The following is a 24,784-nucleotide window of genomic DNA, read 5'->3' on the forward strand; positions in this document are numbered from 1 at the left end:
GGTGGGAAGCCAGGATCTACACCCATTGTCACCTGCACTGGCAGGAAGCCCAGGTTTGAACTGATTGGATGCCATCCACCTGGGCAGGTACAAATAGACACCAGGCTTCCCTGTTTCCCCCGTTCGTTCTGTTCAGAATAAACTCATCTCTACCCCAGCTCTGTGTCCGTCTCTATGTGAAGCATGCGACTTTACAGAAGCAATCTAGAACCACAGAGAAATTTCCTGTCTGTGAGAACAATCAACCAGTGGCTTGCCTCCAGAAGTTGTGGGTGCTCCATCTCTGGAGGTTTTTAAGAAGAGAGTGGACAGCCATTTGTCTGGAATTGTATAGGGTTTCCTGCTTGTGCAGAGGGTTGGGCTCGAAGATCTCCAAGGTCCATTTCAACTCTGTTATTCTGTTATTCTGACACACAACCTGAAATTGTGTAAAAGGCCTCTTAGCTACAGCTACCACCTGCTCATTGAACAGAAGGACCTCCCCAGTGGTGTACCGGGTCTGTTTGTGGCAGATAGACTAAAGAAGGCAAGTTCTCAAAACTTGATAGTCCCCAAACACATGTAATGTCTTGTTAAGGTTGAACTGAAGCCAAAAAATATGGGAACTCAGAGGTTTGTTTCCAATTCTCATGATTAGTATACACTCTTAAACATTTCAGGTTCCTTTTCATTGGAACATGGTGTACATGGAAAAATGAGTTTTCCTGAATCAAAAAAATGCTATGTGAGACTTTCAAGATTTTTTCACTGCAGTACTCTGACTGACACCTGCCCATTTTAAACACATGGGTACTTGCACAGAAGGGGAGGGAGAATTTAAATGTCTTAGAATTAATTTCAAGCTGTTCACACAGTAGGTTTACAAAGAAAGTGCAGTGTATGCCTCCCAGCATACACAAAGGACAGCACAGCAGGAGGCTGATGGTGCAGATCAGCAGAGGGGCTGGACAGCTCCGAGCGATGACTGCTCACTCAGGATAAGCCTAATGACTTAAGCTGTTGACAGCCCCAGGCATGGTCAGCCTGGTGGGAAGCCAGGATCTACACCCATTGTCACCTGCACTGGCAGGAAGCCCAGGTTTGAACTGATTGGATGCCATCCACCTGGGCAGGTACAAATAGACACCAGGCTTCCCTGTTTCCCCCGTTCGTTCTGTTCAGAATAAACTCATCTCTACCCCAGCTCTGTGTCCGTCTCTATGTGAAGCACGCGACTTTACAGAAAGAACTAAAAGCAACAATTATAGCAGGTAATTTCTTTTAGGTTTGACCGAAGACGTTGCTGTAAGGAGAGATGACCAGATGGGACATGTATCAAAGGAAGCCGGAGCCAGACAAACCGTAGTCAAAGGGAAGAAACAGGAGGAAGCCTGAGGCAGCTGAAGCCAAAGAAGAATCTGCAGAAAAGAACCAGCAGAGAGAAAATTCAATTCTGAATTCAAGGAAGGAAGGAAGGAAGGAAGGAAGGAAGGAAGGAAGGAAGGAAGGAAGGAAGGAAGGAAGGAAGGAAGGAAGGAAGGAAGGAAGGAAGGAAGGAAAACAGTGGAAGATTTTTATAGTATAAGTAAAGTGGCAGAAATTTAAGTCATTTAGTTAAGTTCTAAAAATTAGGAATTAAGTTCTAAGAATTAATTTACACTTGGTTACTCTAGATAAATGTGTCTACAAAATATATATTCACTGTCTTGTAAGTATACTTTGTCTTATGTTTATACAGTATTAAGCAGCTTTTCTTCTGCTTGCTAGCTATGTGTGACTGTGTCTGTGAGCTCAGAACAAAACTCAGAATTTCTTACTTATTTCCAGAAAAAGAGTAGTAGAAGAAAAATTAACCGCAAAAAAATTCACTTACTTAGCCAGCAGGAAAACATTGCAACTGGAATTATTAGTACTCCAATTAAATGAATCCTACATCTTGACTGATGATCAGGTTCTTAAAAGGCAAATTTGAAAATATTATTTTAAAAAATAATCTAAAATCAGAAAACATCCTTATGTTCATGTGCCCAGAATGTTAAATTTAGCATTTTGTTTGCTGACTCGTTCAAGTTTTCCAGACAACATACATCAGTATTAATTACATTGCAACAGAATACAACTTGTACCAAAAAATAAAACCAATAATTATTTAGGTTATGAACACAATCATGAATAAATATAAAAGGAGGGAAAATATCTTGAAATTAAATAATAACAGAAGAGACAAACATACAAACTGAAATGAGATAATTCAGACAAAGATAAGGAACCTGTCTCTTACAAACACAGAATTAGAAGGGGCTATTTAGGCACTGAGTCCTCCTCCTGTCTTCCAGGAATCTAAATTGTTGTACAAGTAGTCCTCAACGTACGATCAAAATTGACCCCCAAATTTCTGCTATTAAATGAGACTGTTGTTAAGTGAATTTTGCCTCATTTTATGACCTATCTTGCCACAGTTGTAAAATGAATCACTGTAATTAAGTTAGTAACATGGTTGTTGAATGAATCTGGCTTCCCCGTTGACTTTGCTTCTCAAAAGGTCACAAAAGGGATCACGTGCACCTAGGACATTGCAATTGTCATAAATACATGCCAGTTGCCGAGCTTCCAAATTTTGATCATGTGACCACGGGGATGCTGAAATGGTTGTAAGTGTGAAAAATGGTCGTAAGTCATTTTTTTCCAGTGTTGTTGTAATTTCAAGCAGTCATTAAATGAACTGTTGTAACTTGAGGACTACCTATACTGCAATTTTATTAAGTCATCTGCAGTGAATTACTAATCCATCTTCTGGGCCCATTTCAGTTATTCCTCTTGAGCGCTTTGGGTGCTTTACAGCAGTTTCAGCATCCTGCAGTCAAGGGATCACCATTTGTGGCCTTCTCAGCTGGCTTCCAACCAGGAAAGGCAATGGGAAAGCTAACAGAGAAAGTCACAATTGTCCCATTTAACAACTGTGATTTGCTTAATGACTGCAGCAAAAAAGGTCATAAAACTGGGTGCAGTCACATGATGTAATGACCATACTGTTTCACAAAGAATTTTCCAGTGTCTATTGTGGTTTTAAGGCAAAGACTATCCATAAATAATCCCCAAACCTACCTTCTATAATACAGTCACTCAGATTGATGGAGTTGCTGGCGGTTGAATTGGAAGCTATAACATAACATATAATTTTCTGAAGATGCTTTGAGTTCCTGTGAAGCTGAACAACCGAATCATTTACATAGGTAATTTCTTCATTTCTGATGTAGTCCCAAGAATAGTTCAAAGGTAGATCCTGACTTGCTGACGTACAGCTTAATTGAATGGTATCATTGTTAACAGTGCAGTTTATATCAGGCCGTACTGAAGATGCAAGAGAAGGACAAAGTGATAAATAAAATAGAAGTTTCAGTTACATATATAAGGGTTACATGACAATATTTTTATAGCTTCGTTTAAATTGGGTTTTTAGCCAAACGCCTCCCCCCGCCACTTCTTAGAACAGGTACTCATTTTCCTATTCAAAATAAAAATATTTTTCGCCTCTCTCCTGATCAAAGTATTTTCAAACTTTGAATTATCGGATTGTGAGGACAAAGACTCATTATCAGGTAAATAATATTGTTCATTGCACATTATTTTGTTTTTAATGAACTATTGGGATGGCACGTAGACCTAAATGTTCAACAGGTAGCTTAATTTAGCTGCACAATCTGCTGGGCATTAAAAAAAACAACCATTAGTGAGGGATTAAACAATTAAAACTTATATGTAAAAATGTATTGAATAGACTTCTGGTATTTGGTGTAACCACCAAAAGAAAATACATTTTATTCAAGTGTACATCAAATTGTTTTAGGCTTGATTATTTTTTAATAACATTAATTTTATATCACCAAATTAAAAATGTAATATTGATGTTTGCTATTGATCATACCATAGTGTAATTACCTTGAAATGTGTGTTTCAGAAACCAATAAAGTCAGTAACTGGTAGAAACTTTCAAAGGCAAAATGCATTTCATTTTAATTATGTCTCTTTTATGTGGTTTTATGGTTGTATAAATGGGGCACTTCCTGCTGCCATTCTCTTTCTCAATTTTGAAGAAAAACAAAAAAATGCACTGGTTAAATCTGGCCTTTTTGATCCTGAATTTTGGTGATATAACACTGAGGGATGTTTGCTGCTTCTATGGATAATCAGCTGAACTGTTGAAAGGTACATATAGAAATCAATAGAGACATTCTAGATCAGGCATGTGAAACTTGCAATGTCACATGATATTGTGTGATATATCACGACTTTTTTCCCATTGCCAGCAATGGGGTGGGTGCAGTTTTGGTGTGATGCATCCAGCCCAGGCGCTGGCAGTTTGACATTCCTGTTCTAGATACCTTCCCCCATAAAGCATGATGACTCCCTCAGATGATTCCCCAGATACCTCTCTGGATGTTAATTGGGAGGAGGATGAACCAATCCCAGGCACATCAGGAGGGGAATCAGCTGATGGCTCTGAGGTGAGTGTTGCACGTCCAAGCAAGGTGGAGCAGTTGATGAATAAGCACAACCGTGGCTCTTTTATAACTCATGGACTTCAATTCCCAGAATTCCTCAGCCAAGTCATAAAAGAGCCGAAGTTGCCTACCCCTGGGCTAGACTCAAGGGAGTTGGCTGAAGCACAGCTGCAGCAGGACAGCTCTAAGGCTTCAGGTGGGGAAAGCATGTAGGTGTAGCAGGTGAGCAATGAGGAAGAGGAACTGTCTTCTGCACCTGGTCCAAGAACACGTAGGACAGAAAAAAGGCAGGAGCGGCGAAGGTCATCCCAATTACTGGCAAGGAGGCAGCCTCATCCCTCTTGATGGGATGCACCAGAAACTGGATATTTAGCACAGCAGACAGATGGAGATAATGTTGGGAACAATATATTCATTTCCTAGCTGTGTGTCTCCTGATCATTGCGATTCCTGCCTTGCTTTGGACTGACACTGTGCCTTGACTTTGGACTGTGCCTTATGGACACTTCTTGCCTTCTGAACCCTCTTGTATTGCAGATTTAATTTAATTTCCCTGGTGTACTTATCTTGTTTGGGAACTTTTGAGTACCTTGTGGACTCATTGGCCATTGCTCTGTGGACTAGCATTGGTTTGTTTTTGGCTGTTCTGGGTTTTTGATGAAGGGAATTGCTGGGGAATAAAACCACTAAACCACCATCATGTGTGCATGTGCATGTGCGTGAGCAGTACATAAAGACTTGACCAAAATTTGTGTTTTAATTATATTGGGTTTTACAGTTATGCCAAATATTCATTTTTATAGTTATAAAGTCTATTAATACCATTATATTACAGCACATTGTGATAATGTAAGCATTAATGTAATGTTAATTTAAAATGAAAATAGAACCTTTCTGCCCCTTTAGTATATGATCTAGTGTACTGCTACTTACCTAGTATTTTCAGATCAAAACATGTTACTTTCATTTCCTCGTTAATGAAAGCTTCTGCTGTGTAATTTCCAGTATCCTCTTTTGAAAGGTTTTTGAGAAACAAATTGCCAGAGGAAGAATCAAGACTCAGTCTTTGATTTTCCATTCTAGGAGGAATACTGAATCTGGATTTAGCCACTATATTTTCTCCTTTCTTCCAATAAATTCTTGTTAGGTTGTCTTTAACTGATGGTGACAAAACAATGTCTTCCCCTTCAACACCAACTATGAATTTATGATTACTGCAACCTACAATCAAAGAAATAGAAAAATAGAAAATAAGCTGCCTGTGATAATCAGCTACATCATAACCATCACACTATGCTTTTAGGTTAAGCATATTGTAAAAATACAGAAAGGGAGCAAGAAGTTGTGTATTGACATGTGTGATCTGTAATAGACTAGCAGTCCAGAAATTGTAATATGAAGCAGATGAGGTACTAAGAAGAGTCAGGTCTGCATACAGAACTTCAGCACGGTAGGTCAGTTCCAATGGCTTTAAATCCTAAAGATGGGAAGGTACTGAAAACACAATGTTGTTGTTGTTGTTAGCTGCAAAGTCATGTCCGACCCATCGCGACCCTATGGACAACGTTCCTCAAGGCCTTCCTGTCTTCTACCATCTTCTGGAGTCCATTTAAGCTCACACCTAATGCTTCAGTGACTCCATCCAGCCACCTCATTCTCTGTCGCCCCCTTCTCCTCTTGCTCTCAATCTTTCCCAGCATTAGGCTCTTCTCCAGTGAGTCCTGCCTTCTCATTAGGTGGCCAAAGTATTTGAGTTTCAACTTCAGGATCTGGCCTTCTAAAGAGCAGTCAGGGTTGATCTCCTCTAGGACTGACCGGTTTGATCGCCTTGCAGTCCAAGGGACTCGCAGGAGTCTTCTCCAGCACCACAGTTCAATTCTTTGGCGCTCAGCCTTTTTTATGGTCCAACTTTCACTGCCATACATTGCAACTGGGAAGACCATAGCCTTGACTATACGCACTTTTGTTGACAGGGTGATATCTCTGCTTTTTAGTGTGCTGTCTAGATTTGCCATGGCTTTCCTCCCGAGGAGCAAGTGTCTTTTAATTTCTTGGCTACAGTCCCCATCTGCAGTGATCTTGGAGCCCAAGAAAATAAAATCTGTCACTACCTGCATTTCTTCCCCATCTATTTGCCAGGAATTGAGAGGGCCGGATGCCATGATGGTGGTTTTCTTAATGTTAAGTTTCAACCCAGGTTTTGCACTCTCCTTCTTCACCCGCAACAAGAGGCTCTTTAGTTCTTCTTCACTTTCTGCCATTAGAGTGGTATCATTATTTTTAAGCTGAAAACACAATAGCTGCCTAATTTTGATAAGAGGTTAAAATGGAAGGAATATACAAAGGCCATCATGGATACACAGAGAACTCTGGAACACTGAACATAAAAAGGGACAAAAATAAGTAGTAGGAGAAGGAGCACACAGTCTCTTAGAAGATATAGACCTATATCAGAAAGAACAGTATTCAGGGTGCAGAAAAGTGATGATTAGAAGGCAGAGCTTCGTAGCTCCTGTTTTGCTCCTTATAGAAGGGAAACGGAACTTTAACTGTAGAAACAGAGACTTGCAGTGTCCTGATTTCTCAGAATGGATCAAGTAAAACACAGCACCCAAAGCCCTTCTTGTGAATTGGATCTACTTGTTTTCTTTGTTCTTTATGTAGAAAAATATTTGTCTATGAATTTGATTCTTTTAGGTAGATAGCAATGCCAACTATGATCATCTAATGGATACAAACAGAGCTTCAGCTACCCCAATTCTGTTATCAGCATTCAAAGGATCATTGTCAGGCCTAAGCCCAAAGAGACATAGTGAGATCCAAGCCAATTCTTTATTTGCTTACACCTAATAGACAGAATCTTGCCAGACTAAGGATATAACTATCTAACCTAGTAGATGCCCTGAACCTTTTCCTTCCTCCCACATCCAGTTCAGGACTGTGCATTCTCCTGTCTTGGCCCCTTCTCTTTAAAGCAGGGGTGTTAAACTGCTGGCCTGCGGGCCGGGTGCATCATGTGGAAGCCATGCCCACCCCATTGCCGGCAATGGCAAAAGCATCCTGATACATTGCGCAATGTCACTTGATATCGTGAGTTTGACATGTCTGCTTTAAAGCATTGCTTCTCCCTGTGAAGCCATGAGGCTACTAGTGGCATTCCTTCCTCTTCCTCCCTCCTTCAGCTGCAAATTCCATGACAATGATAGCAATAACAATAGCACTTAGACCTATATACTGCTTCAGAGTGCTTTACAGCCCTCTCTATGTAGTTTACAGAATCAGCATACTACCCTCAATGATCTGTGTCCTCATTTTACCAACCTCAAAAGGATGGAAGGCTGAATCAACCTTGAGCCAGTCAGGATCGAACTCCTGGCAGTCAGCAGAATTAGCTTGCAATACTGCATTCTATCCACTGCACCACCATGGCTTTTTTGGTGATGCATGATGATGGAACAACTTCTTTTTCCTCCTTCTCGAGTCAGTGTTGATTCCTAGCTGCAGCCTGGAAAGTGCCTGCACATTTCAGAAGCAATTTGTTCTTGCCTGCTTCCTAAAGCTGAGAGAGAGTCACTGGCCAAGATTACCCAGCTGGCCTTGTGCCCAAGAAGGGACTAAAACTCATAGTCTCTTCGTTTCTAGACTGATGCCTTAACTACCACACCAAAATGGAACATAGCAAATACTTTGATGGCCTAATCATCTATTTTGAGATATTAGAAATTTCTCTGCCTACAATGTTGTCAGGGGCCTATACTAGAAACTAAAGCTAATTGTGTAAGTGTGACAGGAAACCCGGCAGTGGCTAGAATAACCTGGTCCTTATTTGTTTTCCATCCTTGGAATTCAAGGCAATCTGAGGACAATTGGACCACATCATATTTCCAATTGTAAAAGGAAAGTGCGGATAGCATAAAAGCATTGGTATATTGGAGAAAGAGCTGCCTCCAAGGGCAGCAGTCCCCAACCTTTCCAGCTTGGCAGCCTGGCCCAGCTTGGTGTGTGCATGAGAGAGAGAGTGGCAAGCACACGCATGCACGTACAGCTCCATTTGAGGAGGTGTGAGTGGAGGGCGCTTGAGCAGAGGGTGCTTGTGCTCACGTGCAAACCTGCACTTGTGGATGTAGAGAGCGCTTGCATTGTGAAGCTCCACTCATGCAAGCAGAGGGTGGTTGTAATCACATGCAAAGCTGTACTCCATGCAAGCACCCTCCATTCACACAAGTGGAGCTTCATGCGCGAGCATGAGTGCCCTCTGCTCACACAAGTGGCACTTCGTGTGCTCTTGCCCATCTCTCCTGTGGTTTAGAACATGCCGCAGCCTAGTAGTGGGCCATGGCCCAAGGGTTGGGGACCCCTGTCCTAGGGGAGAGCAGAGAGGAAGAATTTGTAGTCTGGGGGGGAGGGCAGAGAGACAGCTTAGCAGATGGCTAAGACTGAAGGAGGAGTTGCCTTGACAAGTCAATAGCATGAAATTTGAAAGGGAAAGCAGAACCCAGCGGTCTCAATATTCCTGCAGAGATAATTGAAAGTCTAAGCCAGCCGACAGGTGATAAGACACCTTCCTTTCCTGTCCCCTGGCTCCTCCCAGTGCAAACTGAGAAACTGGTTGAAACTGTTTTTGCCAATGTTTCTGGCAGCAGTTCAGGGTAGCTGGCAGCATCAGAAGTCAAAGAAGGTTGTTATAAATTCAGGCAACAAAGGACAACAGAAATGTGCATAGGATTGTTTAGGAACTAGATCAACACAGAGGAATAGACATTAATGTTAAGTGTAGTACAATATAGCACAGGTTTAGTATTTATTTTTATTTTTTTATTTTAATCCCATTTATATCCTGCCCTTCTCCGAAGACTCAGGGCGGCTTACAATCTAAGCACAAATTAAATGTGCTTAGCAATAGCCTTCATTCTATGTATATGCCTGCTTATTTAGTTTAAAGCTCTTTAAATTTAGAGATTAAGATTTTTATTATAATAAAAAACCTCTCTAGAAACAGGGAAGATGACAATAGTATCTCTGCTAGTGGCCCATATATTCCATTTCTCAAAAGAGCCTTCGCAGTAACTGTTGCTAAATTCTCCAAATCAAGGCCTTCAGATAAGACTTAGCTGGCTGTCTCTACCAGCTAGCACAGCCTTAATCTTCTTTCTGATGTCTTTAGACAATCTCCCTACTCTCCTTCTCTCTGCCTGGGAGACAATCCTAGGCCCTATCATTCTTCTCTTTGTGTACCAGTTACTAGGTCAACTCCCTTACATTGATTCTGAATCATGCATCTCTTCTCGTTTAGTCTCTAGCCCCTAGCCCATTTCAAAGTTTATTTTGTAACTACTCTCTTCATATGAGAAGCTCTCTGTAAAACTTTCTGTCATCTATTTCTCAAACTCAAATTATCAGCAAAGAAAGTACAGTTTGTAAGTCTTGGTGGTTACATAACAGGGTAGCAGGTAGCAGTTTTCCATTTTCTCACGTAGCCCTTCTTTTGGGAAGGGTGGGGTATGCTCTCCAAACCTTCCATTGATTCCTGTTTTGCAGATAGCCAGCTCTGAATCATTTTCATATCTAAACAGATAACCATCCATTTTTGTTGTTTCCTGACTGATTTGCAAAGTTTGAATTACAAACTTGTATGGCTATAGTGTGAGATATCACTGGGTGAGTCTTCAATTAGTGACTTTAATTTTTTCAATATAAAGTTATAGTTGGTATTCTATGACTATAGTAATTTACAATCTCATTGTTTTTTAATAGATACACATGAATCAAAATTCACTTCAAAATTTTCCACCTCCTGCTCCAGAACAAAATTTTCCACCTCCTGCTCCTTCTTTTCTGAATACTTTTTTTTACTTAAGCAAGAGCTTTAAAAAAAATTGAATACCCTCCATCTCTAAGTGTGGCAACAGGTTTGCTCCTAATTCCCCATCAGATACATTTTAAAAAATGAAAGATTAAAGTCCAGAGCTCTCAACATAAGCTGACTACACAAAACAACTTTTAAACTCTTAGAAGGCTTTTTGGCATTCAGGAATCCAATGAAGCTTCAGAGGTTTACTCTTCTTAATTAAGAATTTGAAAACTTTTTCTTTAGTGGAAAAATCAGATATAAACCATCCACAATAACTTAAGAATAATTTTACATTTTTCTTAGTCATTAGAGTTCAATCTATTGATTAGCTTGCACCTTTTTCTCTTCTAGTTAAATTACTTGACCAATTACATAGCTGAAATATTGCAGTTCAGAATAATCTAGATGACATTTGGCTGAACTGATGATAAAGTCAGCTTCTTTGAAACTGGAAATGAGATGACATTATTTAATTGCTACAAATGTTCCTTATGGATAATACTGTAAATTGCAGCATCATTCAGACAAGCTCCATAGTACATTCAGAATAAGAGAACAACAGGATTGGAAGAGATCTTGGAGGTCTTCTAGTCCAACCCCATGCTCAGGCAGGCGACTTTATACCATTTCAGACAACTAACTGCCCAGTCCCTTCTTAAAAGCCTCCAGTGATGGAGCACCCACAACTTCTGAAGGCAACTTGTTCCACTGATTAATTGTCCTCACTGTCAGGAAATATTTCCTTATTTCTAGGTTGGTTCTCTCCTTGATTAGCTTCCATCCACTGCTTCTTGTCTTGCCTTCAGGGGCTTTGGAGAATAGGTTGACCCCCTCTTCTTTGTGGCAGCCTCTTAGATATTGGAACACTGCTATCATATCACCCCTAGTCCTTCTTTTCATTAAACTAGACATACCCAATTCCTATAACAGTTCTTTATATGCTTCAACACTTTTTATAATGTGGTGACCAAAACTGGATGCAGTATTCCAAGTGTAGTCTTACTAGGGCTTTGTAAAGTGGTATTAATACTTCATGTGATCTTGATTCTGTCCCTCTGGTAATGGCTTTTTTGGCGGCAGCTGCACATTGCTGCAATTCTGCCTAGAAGAACTTTGTCCATAGTTTCTAAAAGGCTGTTGGTGCACCATGACAAAAGTTATTTTTCTAGACAACTATTTGAGTTGTTGCAAAGGCTGTCTTTTCCTCAGAATTCCTTTCCAGAGATATTCAGTATCTCATATTTGCATTTGGTTATGCCCTTGAGTAGGTATTTAACTCCACATACCTACAGTAGATCATCTACTCTAGGCATCAGGAAACTGCTGTATTGTATTACTACTAGTCATGGACTGCAATAAAAAAATATTTCAAACTATTTTGAAGTTTTGTTACATGAGACATCTTAGATCTATATAAGGTCACACTGTTCCATAAATATACCAAAGGTTTGTACCAATATAAGAGAATATTTGTATTTCAGAGTTGAACTGTGGCTGCTTGGTGCTTTCTGAGCTTGGTTGTTTTTTTGCAGATGATTTATTATTGTCAGAACCTCAATGTATATCTTTCTTATACTTTCATTTTTCGGCTCTGCCATTCGATGTGGGGGGAACGCTTGTGCTGGGAATGGGGAGAAATGACCTGTGGGATTTCTGCAATGTACTTCCTTTGCTTTGATTTATCCTCTTTGAAATATCTTACTTCGGGATGTGAAAGGAATATGCCTCTGGCCATCTGCCTTATCTCACGTTGGATGGGAAGAAGCTGCAAAGAACTTGACAGCCTTGAGAATGGCATCTTATCGGTTCTTTCCCACAACAACTTAACACCTATGGATTGGCTCAATTCAAACCAGCCGGATGGGGTGGGGTTTGAAAGGGCTCTTTTAATGTAATGTTTTGTTCAGGAAATCCTCAGATCCTGCCTTACTATCTTGCTATCAATGCCTTCCAATAAAAGTTCCTGTTGAGACAATGCAAGTTTCAAGAGTTCGGCTTTCTTGGGAGACTTAACTGAGGCAGGTCCTTACATTAGGCAGAATCTGTAAAGTGGTCAACCCAGAGGGAAAAAAACCCCTACCATGGGGACTATGTAAGTGATGTCTAACCACGGCAGTGAGAAATGAGCACTGCCCCTCCTCAAGGTTTGCCCAAGCAACAGCTACTCCAACTCCTTTGGCTCAGGAGATGAGGCTGCAACTAGGGAGAAACTCTCGAAACTGAGATGGTCGATCAGTGTCAGAAAGAAGGAGGAATGGGAAGGAAGGTCCTGGAAAGTGACCATTGACCAGGGCAGCCGCAAGCTGGGTTGGAAACTTGAGATGGATCGGTCACTCAACCTCAGCAAAGAAGAGGATGAAAGGCCAACCTGATCTGATTGCTTCGTTAAGCAAGCCATAAATCTGATGGTGGAGGCTTTTTTTTAATTGAAAAGTTTTACAATTTTTAAATACAATGAACTCCCTCCTCCCCCTCCCCTCTCCCCAACCCTCCCCTCCCCTCTCCTCCCCTCCCCGACTTCCCAGAGCTGAATACAGGGTATAATAATACAAACATTAACTAAAATATGCTAACAACAAAAATAAAACATTAAGTTCTATCGGAATTTGACTCTCCATAGTCATAATATTAATAAAGTAACAAATAACTAATCATACATCATAAAAATCCACTACTTATTCAAATGCTAAATGAAACTTTTTAGTCCCATATTTATTCTGAATATATTCAATCCATCTTCTCCATTCCACAATATATCTCTGTTGCGATTGATCTTTCAAATATGCCGAAATCTTTGCCATTTCTGCCAAGTTGGAAACTTTCAAAGTCCACTCTTCTATAGTCGGCAATTCCTCCTTCTTCCAGTATTGCGCTACTAAAAGTCTTGCTGCCGTAATTAGATGCAACATCAACTTAGTGTCTGTAACAGTAGTATCTGTAATAATACCCAATAAAAACAATTGCGGAGAAAACTTTATCCTTTTCTTAAATATCTTTTGCATATTCCACCAAATTTTAATCCAAAAGGATTTAACCTTTTTACAAGTCCACCATATATGAAAATATGTTGCATCCTCACAACCACACCTCCAACATTTGGGCTGGCAGTTTGGATACATACTTGCTAATTTTTTAGGGTCTAAGTGCCACCTATAAAACATTTTATAAAAATTCTCTCTTAAGTTTTGGGCCTGTGTAACCCAGATCTTTTCCCAAGTGTCCATTGTTATAACTTCTTGAAAATTCTGGGCCCACTTTATCATACAATCTTTAACAAGTTCCGTTTCTGAGTCGATTTCTATCAATGCATTATATATCCTTTTAATATGTGCTTGACCTTGATCTCTAATTTGTTTTACCAAATTTTCATCATTCATCGAAAAGCCAGCTTTCTGGTCCTCTTTCCATCTTGCCTGTAATTGCCCATACTGAAACCAAGTTTGTACAATCTTTTCTTCTTTTAAAATATTATATGGCTTTAATTGCCATACATTTCTTTCTAGACTTAAAATTTCCTTATATGTAGTCTCATCCTGTTTGAATCCCACATTTATATTTTCTATTGCATGTTTAGGTATTGCCCAAATTGGTATCTTATAATTTAACTTATGTCTATACTTTTTCCAAACTCGCAACAGAGCATACCTTAAAATATGTATCTTAAACACATTATCCACCTTCTTATCATACAATAAATATGCATGCCAACCAAATAACAAATCATGACCCTCAAGATTTAATAATCTCCCTTGCAGTGGCGTAGCGTGGGGGGTGCAGGGGGGGCCGGCCGCACCGGGCGCAACATCTGGGGGGGCGCGCTCGCACTGAGCTGCTCAGGGAGCCCCAAGGGCTGCACAGAGTTGGCTTGGCTCCGCTCTTGAGCTGCTCTTTCTTGCAAAGCGAAATGAGTCCGGCAGGTGAGATGGGCGGCCACATAAACTGAATAAAATAAATAGAAGTGGCCAACTCTCCACCCAGGCTCAGGCCAACCGCAAGCGCCCCGCAGGTGCCCCGGCAGGCTTGGCCGAGCGAAGACGGACCCGCCGGCTGGCCGGCCTAGCTTTGTGCGCATACGTGGCTTTATTTAGCAGGGCTCACGTGCGAGCTTGAATGCAGCGGCTCTTGCAGGTCGGAGCCCCGCCCAGCCGCCCTCGAGAGGGACCCGGAAGCATCCCGCATGCGCGCGACTCTTCTTGGAAAGTCTACGCCGCTGCGGGGCGCGTCTTTTCGGCGGTGCCGTGACATCACCGCCCGCCCGCCCCTCTATTTCTGCTTCCGGTTGCCTTGCCCCGGGTGCTGACAACACACGCTACGCCACTGCTCCCTTGTGTTAAATTAAACCAGTCACTTATCAATGACAAAGCAGCAGCCTCATAATATAATTTAAAATTAGGCATTTTAAGACCACCTCTTTCACGCGTATCTTGCATTATCTTAAATTTAACTCGTGGCTTTTTCCCTGCCCAAACAAATTTATTAATTCCTTTTTGCCATTCCTCCAGATTTAAATCCTTTTTAAGTATAGGTATCATTTGAAACAAAAACAAAAATTTTGGCAAAACATTCATCTTCACTGCTGCAATTCTTCCCAATAAAGACAATGGTAATTTTTTCCAACTATCTAATTCTTTTTGTATTTTTCCCCATAACATTTCATAATTATTTTTATATAACTTCACATTTGAGGCTGACAGATATATCCCCAAATATTTAATCTTTTTAACTATTTCAAATCCCGTTAGCTCTTGTAGAGCAGCCTTTTGTGCTACAGTCATATTCTTAGACAATATTTTAGTTTTTTGTGTGTTTATCTTAAATCCAGAAACTTTCCCATATAACATTATTATCTCCATCAATTCTACAACTGAGTAATCCGGCTGAGTTACTGTAATAACCAGGTCGTCCGCAAACGCCCTCAATCTGTAATCCTGATCTCTTATTTGAATTTCCCTAATTTTATTTGAATCTCGTATTTTAATCAGTAATATTTCTAATGTTAAAACAAACAATAAAGGTGACAGCGGACACCCCTGTCTTGTACCCTTTTCAATATTGCATGATTCTGTCAAACTGTTATTTACTATTATACGAGCTGTTTGCTTCTGATATATTGCCCTAATAGGTTGTAAAAATTTTTCCCCAAATTCCATTTTCTCTAATACTTTCATCAAAAATTGCCAATCCAATTGATCAAAAGCTTTTTCCGCATCTAAAAAGATCAGCGCTGTGGGGATCTGATTATTTCTTTCCAAGAATTCCAATAGATCTACAATATGTCTCACATTATTCTTCATTTGTCTACCACTTATAAATCCAGTTTGATCACTATGAATCACTTGTTGCATTACCTTCATTAATCTGTTGGCTAAACTTTTTGCAAATATCTTATAGTCAGTATTTAAAAGCGATATCGGTCTGTAGTTTTTGGCTTGTGTAGCATCCTGATCTTCCTTCGGGATCAACGAAATAAAGGCAGTTTTCCACGATGGAGGCACTCCTCCTCCCAATTGAATTGTCTTAAACAATTCTCTTAAGTGTTCCACCATTTCTAACTGTAAATTTTTATTATAAACGGCAGTCAAACCGTCAGTTCCCGGTGCTTTACCCACTTTTAATTGTTTAATTGCTAGAAAAATTTCGTCAGTTATCAATTGGTTCATCCCTTCCTTTTGTTCTTGCGTAAGAACAGGAATATTAGCATTCATCAAGTATCCATCTATATCTACATCTCTAATCTTATCTCTAGCATACAACTTAGAATAAAAATCAACAAAAGTCTTTTTAATAAGATTCTGCTGATACACTACTTTACCCTTATGTTCTATTCTATCTATATTGCAAGCTCTTTGCTTCTTCCTTAACAAGTAAGCTAACCATCTACCCGGTTTATTAGCATTACAAAAAGTGTTATGTCTAGCATACCGTAGGTTAGTTGCTACTTGATCTGCCATTAACATATCAAACTGACCCCTTAGTAAGGTAATTACCTCTTTGATCTTCCCATCAGATGGATTCAGAATTAAAGCCTTTTCTTTTTCCTTAATTTCATCCTCTAATTCTTTCCTCTTAAATTCCAATTTACGTCTATGTTTATTGTTCAAATATATTAATACACCTCTCATATAGGCTTTACTTGCATCCCAAACCATCTCAATAGAAGTACCTTTATGCATATTAATTTTAAAATATTCTTTCATCTGTTTTTTACACTCTTCCACATTTTCCTGATATCTAAACAAATTTTCATTTAAACGCCAAGACCGTCTGTCTCCATTATCTTTTTCTATCTCCAACCATACTGGACTATGATCAGATATAGTTCTTGGACAAATCTTGATCTTCTTAATCCTAGAAAAAAATCATTAGTAATTAATACAAAGTCGATCCTGGAGAAAGATTGATGCCTGTCAGAGAAAAAAGTAAAGTCTTTTTCTTGCAAGTTCCTTTCTCTTCAAACATCTCTCAATTCCAAGTCATCCTTCATCTCATGGAAGTTCAAATACTTGCTCTGACAGCTTTTTCAAGATGGCGGACGTGCAGGCGGACGTGTTGGGCTGAGCTCTGCAAGTTTCAGAGACTAGGCGTCCTAGGAGCCCCTCAGGGGTGCTTTATGCCCTCTGTGTTGGGGGGGGTAGTGATAGGCAATGAATTAGGCAGCTAGACAACTGCTGTCTGCTACCTGCTAATTTTACCGTTTGGCTGTCTGCTGGTCTGCTGGTCTGCTGGTCTGCCGGCTCATCGTTTACGGCGTCTTCCTGCCGCTTCAGGCTGTTTTTTGGGCCGTTCTCGGTGCCGGCAGCGCCGGCGTCCTCAGGTGGTTTCTGACTGTTTGCGATGTCAGCGGAGGCGTTTTTGGGCCGTTTCGGGCCGTCTTGATGGTCGTTTCGGTTCGCTCTCGGCTACGGCGGCGACGGCACTTTTGGACCATTTTGACGGTGGTGGCGGTGGCGGCGGCAGCGTTCCCGGGCTGTTCCAAGACATACTTAACAGCGTTGGCTGTGTTTTGGGCCGTTTTCGGGCCGCTTGCGCCGGTGGCGATGTCCGGGCCTTTTCGGCCCGTTTTCCTCCGGCTCCGGTGGCGTTTTCAGCAACAACGGCGGCGGCGATGGTGCTTGTAGCGGCGTTTTCAGCAGCGGCAGCAGCAGCAGCAGTTTCGGTGGCTTGGCGGCGGCATGGCTCGTCACTTGTTTCGGTCCCCTGATGGCTCTGCTTACCCCAGACGGCCAGGCATCCTCAGTGTTCTTGGTGGCCCCGAAGGGTCCCGGGTTAGCCGGTTAACCCCGGTGAAGCCCAGTGGAGCCTAGAGGACTCTGGTTGTCTCGGAGGAGCCTGAAAGATCCGTGCTCTGTGCGGCACCTATTGTCAACTGGTTGGTGCTGATGGATCCTGACGGGGCCCGGAGGAAACTAGCAGGCCTGGAGGAGTCATACTCTGCAGGCCACGCTCTGGAAGGCCCCAATTATTAGCAGAGTGGACTATTATGGCTTATTGTATCTTAGCCTGTACGAACTATTGCCTACTGCCTACACATCTTCCCCAAAGGATTCAGAGGACCCTGGGTATAAGCCACCGTGAGAGGGTGGCTTGAACTTACATCTGCTGCCCCTAGAGGTGAGAGCTCTATGGGGCATGCTGTACCTAGAGTGTGTGTTCCAGACCACCCCCGGGAGCAGGCTCCACGACCGTCGTGAGAGGATGGTGGTCAGCCTGTCCTGGGGGTTTGCCCAGCTTGAGTGGCAGTGAAGCTGGGTGGAGGGTCTGGACACCCATTTATCCTCTGTTTTGGACCCTCCTTATTAATTATGGACTGCCTTTCACCTGGATTTGCTCCTTATGCCTTGTTCTCGTTATACTTCCACGGACTTGTTCGCCCTCAGGGGTCCCCCCTTCCTGGGTGCGACCCGCCTTTCTGGCCACTTATAATCTCGATGAAGGGCCCGATTGTTGGGACCCTGAGAGATGGCTGGGCACGGGTAGGGGCCTCTGATATAAATCTAATAAGAGGCCCCTGGTTAGTTTTTTATCTAAATTTTTTGGGGGTTAGGGAAGGGGGTGGGAATTTCTTTTGGTCGTTTGGATATGGGGGGTAGTCCAACTACCGTTGTTCAGGCCAGGTCCGGGATTGATCGTGGGGGGGAGGAGCGGGGATTGGTTGCCCCCGGGGCTCCAGGGCAGGTCGTGGGACTACATATTCCCACAACGTTAGGGAATGGCAGCAGGTGTAGGAACAGAGGGCCGTATCGATCTCAGGGAAGGCCTTTCCGCTGCTTGCAAGCGGTGAGGCACTCCGACCCTCTGTCTCTGCCCCGAGGTCCCGGGAGCGAGGATGTGCAGCCTCCTGAGCTCCGGTTGGTGTACTTGAATGCCAGGTCTGTTGTTAATAAAGCTCCTCTTGTCCGGGATCTGGTCGAGGGTGAGCAGGCGGACCTGGCTTGCATCACGGAGACTTGGTTGGGCCCAGAGGGCAGTATTCCTCTGGTCGATCTTTGCCCACCAGGTTTCCGGGTGCTACACCGGCCTCGGGCTCAGGGTAGGGGTGGGGGAGTGGCAGTTGTTATGAGGGAGACCTTGTGTCCGCGGGAGGCCACCGTTCCCCAGATAGTCGGGTATGAGTCTCTCTTCCTGAGATGTGGCCCGGGTGCGCAGTTGGGCTTGCTGCTGGTGTACCTTTCGCCCAGTCACGCAGCAGCAGCCCTGCCTGAGCTTCTCGATATCCTCTCTGGGCTGGTGATTGAGTTTCCCAAACTTATAGTTTTGGGGGACTTTAATCTACCATCCCTGGGAGGATCATTTGAGCTAGCTTGGGAGTTCATGGCTTCCATGACGGCCATGGACCTGACGCAAGTAATTTCGGGACCGACTCATGTGGGAGGCCACACCATTGACCTGATTTTCTTATCTGGACGGTGGTTAGATGATCTTGGTGGGGGCACCCCAATTGTTACGCCCCTTTCATGGACCGATCATCATCTCCTGCGGCTGGTCTTCCGTTTTGCCACTCCCCACCGTGGGCGTCTGGAACCAACTAGATGGTACTGCCCCAGATGCTTAATGGACCCTGAGAGGTTCCAGGCAGCGCTGGGGTCCCCACCTGCCTCCTTCGCTCACAACTCGGTGGATGCCTTAGTGGAGGCCTGGGAAAAGGCTGCCACGGAGGCTCTTGACCGAGTTGTACCCTTGCAGCCCCTGACCCGATGCAGATCCCGTCGAGCTCCATGGTTTTCCGCAGAGCTTCGGGAGATGAAGCGTTGGAGACGGGGCCTAGAGAGTGGTTGGAGATCCAGCCGATCCGAATCCGACCGATTGCGACTAAGAACCTACATTAGGTCTTATCTCGCTGCGATAAGGGTGGCGAGGTCTAATCACTTTGCTACCCTTATCGCGTCCGCAGATAATCGCCCGGCCGCCCTGTTTAGGGTGACTCGCTCCCTCCTTAATCAAGAGGTGAAGGAGGAACCCTTGCAGAGTCGTGCCGAGGAGTTTAACCAACATCTGTTGGACAAAATCGCTCGGATTCGGACCGATTTGGACTCTGACTGGGCAGAGTCTGATGATCAGGACACAGGCGGTCTTGTCAGTATTACCTGGGAGGAGTTTGATTCTGTGACTCTGGAGGAAGTGGACAGGATTATGGGGAGGCTGAGCTCCACCACATGTTTATTGGACCCGTGCCCTTCCTGGCTGGTTTATGCAGCCCGGGAGAGGACACGAAGCTGGTTCCAGGCGGTTATATCTGCTTCTTTGAGTGAGGGTAGTTTCCCCGCCGTCTTGAAAGAGGCGGTGGTGAGGCCTCTCCTCAAGAAGCCTGCCTTGGACCCAGCTGTGTTGAACAACTTTCGTCCGGTCTCCAACCTTCGCTTTCTTGCGAAGGTTGTTGAGAGTGTGGTGGTGCATCAGCTCCCTCTGGTCCTGGATGAAGCGGATTATCTGGACCCGTACCAATCGGGTTTCAGGCCCGGGTACAGCACGGAGATGGCATTGGTCGCGCTGGTGAATGATCTCTGGAGGGCTCGGGACAGGGGATATTCCTCTGTCCTAGTCCTATTAGACCTCTCAGCAGCTTTCGATACCATCGAACATGGTATCTTGCTGCGCCGTCTCAGGGGGTTGGGAGTGGGAGGCATGGTTTTGCAGTGGTTCTCCTCCTATCTCCAGGGACGTTCGCAGTCGGTGTTGGCAGGGGGGCAGAGGTCGACCTCGAGGTCTCTCGTTTGTGGAGTTCCTCAGGGGTCGGTCCTCTCGCCTCTCCTGTTCAACATCTATATGAAACTGCTCGGTGAGATCATTCGTGGCTTTGGAGTTGGGTATCATCAGTACGCTGATGATACCCAGCTTTTCATTTCGACCCCAAACCACCCCAGTGATGCCCTCGATGTGATGTCCCGTTGCCTGGAGGCGGTTCGGGTCTGGATGGGGAGGAACAGACTTCAACTCAACCCCGACAAGACTGAGTGGCTTTGCATACCGTCATCCCGGGTTATTCAGGATATTCCACCTCTTTCTATGGGGAGTGAACTATTACCCCCCGTAGATAGGGCTCGCAACTTGGGAGTCCTCCTAGATTCACGGCTCACTCTGGAAGACCACATAGTGGCTGTGACTAGGGGGGCCTTCACCCAGGTTCGCCTGGTGCGCCAGTTGTGGCCCTATCTAGACCGGGATGACTTATGTACGGTCACTCACACGCTCGTGACCTCTCGTCTAGACTACTGCAACGCTCTCTACATGGGGCTGCCCTTGAGGACCACTCGGAGGCTCCAACTGGTACAGAATGCAGCCACGAGAATTGTGTTGGGAGTCTCCCGATACTCCCATGTTACACCTCTGCTCCGTGAGCTGCATTGGTTGCCAGTTGTCTTCTGGGTGAGATTCAAGGTACTGGTAATGGTGTTTAAGGCCCTACATGGCATGGGTCCGGAGTACCTTAGGGAACACCTGCTGCCGGCATCAACTTCCCTCCGCCCTGTGCGTTCCCACAGAGAGGGCCTCCTCAGGGTGCCACCGATCAGAGAATGTCGATTGGTGGCCCCCAGGGGGAGGTCCTTCTCTGTGGGCGCCCCGGAGCTATGGAACCGGTTACCGGTTGAGCTCCGGATGGAGCCTGACCTTCCCTCCTTCCGTCACGATCTAAAGACATTCTTATTTGAACAAGCCGGCCTGGCCTGATGGGGGATGGGTGGGGTTTTTTACTGTTATTTTAATATTTGTATTTACTGTTTTTAGTTGGGCATATATTTAATCCTTTTTAACTTTTGTAATTCTGTATTTTTTATGCTTGCCCTGTTCACCGCCCTGAGTCCTTCGGGAGAAGGGCGGTATATAAATAAAATTATTATTATTATTATTGTTATTATTATTGTTGCTGTTGTTATTATTATTATTATTATTATTATTATTATTATTATTGTTATTATTATTGTTGCTGTTGTTGTTGTTGCTATTATTATTATTATTATTATTATTATTATTATTATTATTATTATTATTATTATTATTATTATTCTCCTGCACAGCTCTGCCTGCATCCAAGTAATCCAAAGTTCACTCTCGCTGGCAGGGATGGTTGCAGCGTCCTGCTCTGCTCCAAAGCCTTGGAGCAGAGGTGTCCCGGAGTCCGGAGCAAACTCAGGCTGCGGGGGGGCTCAACCCTTCAACCACCAGAGTTTCAACTCTGGCTGTCTGGGGGAGCTCTACCCCTGCCTGGGCGCTCACCTCCTCCTCTTCTCCCGAGGAGCGGGCTTCCGAGCCGCCAAACAGCTGATCGTCGCTGTTTTTGGCGGCTCTACGAAGACAGCGGGGCTGACAGCCGAAATGGCTGCCGTCAACAGAGCCTTGCCACCCAGAAGCCGAGGCTTTTAAAAAACCTTAGAGAGGAAGAAACAGACCCCTGCTGAGGCAAAATTGAGGAAAGGCTGGAGGAAGAATAGGGAAGGGGAAGAGCAAACCCACCAACCCAGCACCTCTGCCAGTGCCACAGATACCACAGGAGCCACAACCACAGCAAAGACCCCAGCTCAGGCCACACCAACCAGAGGCAATGGGCGCAGAGCCAGAAGGAAGGGGGCTTGCCACCCCAAGCGCAAAACTCTCCCCCTTGGCATGAAGCATGATGGGGATCCCCAGCAACTGGGTTTCTTCCTGGCCCACATCCTGAGCTACATACAGGAGTATGGCCAGGAGATCCCTAGTGAGGGTGCCTGGGTCAGAAACATCACCCTGGCCCTAGAAGATGCAGTGGCTCAATGGATGATCACCCTGCACAATCCTGATGCACCTGAACTTCAACCAATTCATGGCAGCGCTGAAATGGAGATTCGAAGACCCTTTGGCCAACTGGAAGGCCAGGGATCGCATTAAGACTGTCAGGCAGGGCCAATGCCCAGTGGCTGAATACAGTGAAGAATTCTGAGATCTGGCTTGCCATCTTTAACTGGCCAGAGAACATCTTGGTGAGTTGTTTCAAGGATGGGCTGAATGATGACCTCTTCCATGCTTGTATTGCCCGAGGAGCCCCTGCCTGCCTCCATGACTGGTGCATCCTAGCCAAGGAGGGAGAGATCGACCACGCCCAAAATCAACATCATTTCAGTCAAGTGTGGAAATGTTCCCCACTGGAGAAGAAGCGAGAGGCGACAAAAGCCCCTGAAGCCACCCTGTGCTCATTTGCTTTAAATGTGGCAAAGAGGGCCATTGATCTGCAGAGTGCCAAAGACTTTGGTGAGAAAAGGAGACCATTCTGGGGGGGGCCACTAACCACCACCCCCAGCATCCCAGGGAGACAGTTATAAAAAGCAGAGATCATGGAGTTCCAATACTCTGAAAAATCAGGAGGGGTAAATCCGACCCCACCGGACAAGGTTCAGAGATGCCCGACAGCAACTCCGATGATGAGCCCTTGGTAAGTGAACCCATCACACCCATTACCAGGCCCATAAAACTGCTAATCCCAGGGATGGAGAAGAAGGTGGCCCTGAAGGCTTTATTGGACTCGGGCTGCACCAGATTTTTAATAAGCCAACTCTGGTGGGAAATCTGGGGATTCCGGTGAGGAGACTGAAGAAGCCAATTTTCTTTGGTCAGTTAAATTGGTCTATTGCAGGGGTGCCCCAGCCACCCTTGCCACAATCCCTGTAAAATTAACCATGGGGGAATCATACTGAGACTTTGACTTTTATAGTGACCCCTGGCATAGAATCCTAATCCTAGGACTGGCCTGGCTAAAAAATGGAACCTACAGGTAAACTGGAGAACGGGGGACCTGAGATTCCCAAAAGGGAAGTCCCATTCACCCAATAATCACTGCAGCCCCATAATGAAGCATAGGCACGAAGTAGTGGCAATAATCAACGATCGGGAATTAGGAGGCATACTCAGGGAGTACCAGGACCTGGCTGAGGTCTTTAGCAAGAAGGGCTCTGATGAGTTGCCCCTCACACCATCCCACAGAGTGTGCCATTGAGATTGTCCCCAGGGCTAAGCTGCCAAAACCATGAGCCGCTCAATAAGTGGCACGGAAGGATCTTCCAGCATCCCAAAATGAGTGGGTACACAAGAAACATGTGAGGGTCCCTAGATTGCTCAAACATTTTCATACTCATTACCCTGATAAACCTGACTAACCGCTATGTCATATTTTCTCTGAGTTATTATTTTCTCTTCTCCAGGTGGATCTCTCTTTTCTTTAAGGGGGGGGTGGCATGTCAGATCCTCAATGTATATCTTTCTTATGCTCTCATTTTTGGGTTCTGCCATTCTATTGGGAGGGGAACGCTTGTGCTGGGAATGGGGGGGATGACCTGTGGGTTTTCTGCAATGTACTTCCCTCACTTTATTGTATCCTCTTTGAAGTACTTTACTTCAGGGTGTGAAAAGAATGTGCCTCCAGCCTTATCTCAAGTTGGATGGGAAGAATCTGTGGAGAGACCTGACAGCCTTGAGAATGGTAACTTATGGGTTCTTTCCCACAATAATGTAACACCTATGGATTGGCTCAATTCAAACCAGCCGATTGGACATTTAGGGTGGGGTTTGAAAGGGCTCTTTTAATGTAACATTTCACACAGGAAATCCTCAGATCCTGCCTTACTATCCTGCTATTAATGCCTTCCAATAAAAGTTCCTGTTGGGACAATGCAAGTTTCAAGAGTTCTGCTTTCTTGGGAGGTTTAACGGAGGCAGGTCTTTACAATTATGTAAATAGGTAACTTCATCATTGTTAGATGATGCAATGATGATGCTACCTATTGGGAAATGAAATGTCTGCAAGAAAACAACCAAGCTCAGACAGCACCAAAGACCCCACAAACAAGTTTGTCTACTGTGGTTTTTTACTCCCCTTTTCTCTCTGATGAATTTCTCACTCCCTTAAGGGTTTTTCAGTTTGACCCTCTGCTTCTCCCTTGGAGTTTCACTTCCTCTTCTGGGACTTCTACCAAACTTGGAAACTCCCAGT

General features: G+C 44.0%; 1 protein-coding gene across 3 annotated transcripts in view; it reads right to left on the minus strand.

The window, feature by feature from the left end:
- Positions 1-24,784, minus strand: part of LOC310636423 (lymphocyte function-associated antigen 3-like) — a 40,380-nt gene that overhangs the window by 10,926 nt on the left and 4,670 nt on the right. For 2 of the 3 annotated variants that reach the window (XM_083356240.1, XM_083356239.1), the window contains exons 2-4: positions 5,415-5,702; positions 3,085-3,330; positions 1,853-1,933 (exon numbers count right to left, since the gene is read on the minus strand). In XM_083356240.1, coding sequence (XP_083212366.1) covers positions 1,853-1,933; positions 3,085-3,330; positions 5,415-5,702 — 615 coding nt within the window. Of the gene's footprint in view, positions 1-257; positions 693-1,852; positions 1,934-3,084; positions 3,331-5,414; positions 5,703-24,784 lie in introns of those variants that run through there. The other variant, XR_014491720.1, reaches the window with a different exon arrangement.

The sequence above is a fragment of the Vipera ursinii genome, assembly GCF_947247035.1.
Source record: "Vipera ursinii genome assembly, chromosome: 2".
NCBI lineage: Eukaryota > Metazoa > Chordata > Lepidosauria > Squamata > Viperidae > Vipera > Vipera ursinii.